The following is a 3,189-nucleotide window of genomic DNA, read 5'->3' as shown; positions in this document are numbered from 1 at the left end:
AGGCGCTCAAGGGAACGGGCCTAGGATATCCAGCCCCCAGACCGTGAATGGCCACGAGAGCGGGATGGTCTGGAGGCCCTGGGCTGGCTGATGGATCTGCTTGGCGTCGAATTGGGAGGCCTCACAGGACCTCACCAGCTCGGTCGCGTCGTTGAGTGCCGTAGGCCAGTAGAACCCGTTGCGGAACGCCTTGCTGACCAGGGTATGCGACGACGAGTGGTGCCCGCAGTATCCGCCATGTATGTCACCCAGCAGCTCATTCCCCTGCTACGTGGATATGCATCGCAAAGAAACATCATCTGGCCGCTTCCTGTATAGCTCACCGTCCTGGATGCAGTATGTCGTAGCCTGTTGGGCCACGCGCTCCGCGTCTTCCTCTTTCTCGGGCAGTGTCCCTCGTGTCAGGTATTCCTTGAACTCCTCGGTCCAGCACCCCTCCCGAGGCTTGAGCGCCAGGAGCAGGCTTGCTCCCGTGGTCGGGCCACGGGCGGGGGCTCCCGAGGCCGGTGGTTGAGGGAGTTCCTCCCGAGACGACGCCAGCTCCGCAGACGGGGGTGCTGCTGATGGCTTGAAAAGACGCTCTTCGAAGACGCCGGGCTCCTGGGGCAGACGCTTGGAGACCCTTTTGGCGATGTTGTCGGCTTCCTTATTTGTGCCGCGAGGCACGTGCTGCAGTTCTAGGCCCAAGAACTGCTTCTCCATCTTGCGCACCTCCGCGAGGTACGCCTCCATGTGCTCGTCCTTCGGCTCATACACCTTGTTGGAGAAGTTGACGAGGAGCTGCGAATCACCCTTGATGGTGAGACGTTTTCCCCCAAGGCTATGGCGGCCTTGAGACCGGCGATCAACCCCTCGTACTCCGCGATGTTGTTGGAGACCTTCTCGCCCCGCTAGAAGCAAAGCTGCACGGCGTAGTAGAGCTTGTCTTGGGTGGGCGATATGAGCACGGCTCCAGCCCCTGCGCCTTGGCGTGCGAAGGCGCCATCGAAATACATGACCAAACCATCTGGTGCTTCACTCCCCAGTGAGAGGGATCGGCCCTTGCTGACCTCGGGTTCTAGGGCGTCAGTCCATTCGGCCACGAAGTCGGCTAGGGCGGCACCCTTGATGACCCTGGTCGTGCTGAATTCGAGCTGAAATGCCTGAAGTTCGATGTTCCATTCAGCGACCCTTCCCGCGGCATTAGTGCTCCGGAGCACCCTCTCCAGCAGGTAAGCTGAGACGACTTTAATTGGGTGACCTTGGAAGTAATGGCGCAGCTTGCGTGAGGCCACCAGGAGAGGAAGCAGGAGCTTCTGTGGCATAGGGTACTGTGCCCTCGCATCCCGCAGTACCATGCTGACGAAGTACACTGGGTGCTCGACGAGGGCGGGAGCGCCGAGGGAGCCTACGTCTGCCGGAGGTTGGGGCGCTCCCTGAGGTGACGAGACCCCCGGAGCCTGGCCCTCCATTAGGGTCTCTGCGGGCCCGAGAACGCCGTCTGGCTGGACCATCGTTCGTTGGCGTTGTGGTGGCCCTTGCGGCATCCTCTTGCTGTTGCATTGCTTCTGTTGGGGGGTGCGGCACGACACGGCAGACTCTTGGCCTGACGCTCCTCCTGTACCGCCACTAGCACCGCGCTGGCGGAGTAGGGAGTGGCGGCAAGGTAAAGCACCAGGGGTTTGAGGGGACGAGGTGCCACCATCACCGGGGCGCTAGTCAGGTATCTCTTGAGGTCTTCAAACGCCAGGTCGGCCTTCGGAGTCCACTCGAACGGGCCCTTCTTCTTCATCAGCTTGAAGAACGACAATGCACGCTCCCCCAGCTTGGAGATGAAGCGCCCCAGCGAGATCACGCAACCCGCAAGCTTCTGCATTTCCTTGAGATTTTGTGGTGGGCTCATTTCTTTTATCGCCTTGACCTTCTCTGGGTTAGCCTCGATCCCCCTGTGGGATACGAGGAAGCCTAGCAGCTTGCCGGAGGGGACACCGAACACGCACTTCTCTGTGTTGAGCCGCAGGTCCACCTGGCGCAGGCTTGCGAAGGTCTCCTCCAGCTCCTGAATCAAGGTTCTCGCCTCCCGAGATATTACCACGATGTCATCGACGTAGGCTTTAACGTTTCTCCCGAGTGCTGGCCTAGGGCGATGTGCATCAGCCGTTGGAAGGTCGCACGTGCGTTGTGCAGCACGAACGGCATGCAAGTGTAGCAGTGCACCCAGCATGGTGTCAGGAAAGCCATCTTCTCCACATCCTCCACCGCCATCTTGATCTGGTGGTAGCCCGAGAACGCGTCCAGGAAGCACAGCAGGTCCCACTCGGCGGTGGAGTCGACGATCTGGTCGACGCGTGGAAGCGGGAGCAGGTCTTGGGGGCAGGCCTTGTTGAGGTTGGTGAATTCGACACACATGCACTCCTTCCCACCTTTCTTTGGAACGACAACGGGGTTCGCCAGCCACTCTGGGTACCGGACCTCGCGAGTGACACCTGCCGCTTCCAGCTTGCGCGTCTCCTGGACGATGAAGGAGTGCTTCTCCATGAATTTCCGTCATGCCTTCTGCTTCACAGGGCGCACATTGGGGCACACCCTTAGGCGATGCTCGATCACCCTCCTCGGGACTTCTACCAGCTGCTTGGGTTGCCAGGTGAATACCTCGTTGTTCGCGCGCAGGAACCTCACCAATGCCTCTTCTTGATCCGGGTCAAGGTTGGCGCCTATGGTGAAGGTGGCTCCTGAGGGCCCACCTTCCTCGACCGGCACTTGCTTAGTTTCGGCCCGATCTTGAGTGAACAGTTGCTTCTTCCACTACAAAAAAATACACTTCCGTGATGATACGTGTTTGTCACAGTAGGTCGCGTTTTTTGTCATGTATGTACATCCATGACGATTTTATGACAGAATCAAGATAGTCATACATGTGCTATCGTAGAAGTGTTCCATGACATTACCAAAATTATCATCACGGAAGTGTCCACTTCCATGACGATAAATCGCGCGTCATAGAAGTTCTTTCATCAAGGGTGACCGACACGTGGCATCCACCGTAACGGGACGCTGTTAAGCTATCGGGTCCGGTTTTGAATCCGATAACCCGCTAACAGCCACGACCAATGCCGATTTTCCACGTGTAAAATTCTCATTGTCCGACGGAACCACGCGTTAGTTCCGCGTTGGCACAGGTGTCACTCATCCAACGGTCGAGATGGGCCT

At 58.5% G+C, this 3,189-nt stretch overlaps 1 protein-coding gene across 1 annotated transcript; it reads right to left on the bottom strand.

Moving 5' to 3' along the window:
- Positions 1–267: 267 nt before the first annotated feature.
- LOC109755357 (uncharacterized) lies at positions 268–702 on the bottom strand. Its single transcript, XM_020314271.1, has one exon. It carries the CDS (start codon positions 700–702, stop codon positions 268–270), a length of 435 nt encoding a protein of 144 aa, XP_020169860.1.
- Positions 703–3,189: the final 2,487 nt, after the last annotated feature.

This window comes from Aegilops tauschii, chromosome 6 (genome assembly GCF_002575655.3).
Source record: "Aegilops tauschii subsp. strangulata cultivar AL8/78 chromosome 6, Aet v6.0, whole genome shotgun sequence".
Lineage (NCBI taxonomy): Eukaryota > Viridiplantae > Streptophyta > Magnoliopsida > Poales > Poaceae > Aegilops > Aegilops tauschii.
Note: the sequence above shows the minus strand (reverse complement) of the source record. Positions and strands in the feature narration are given on the sequence as shown.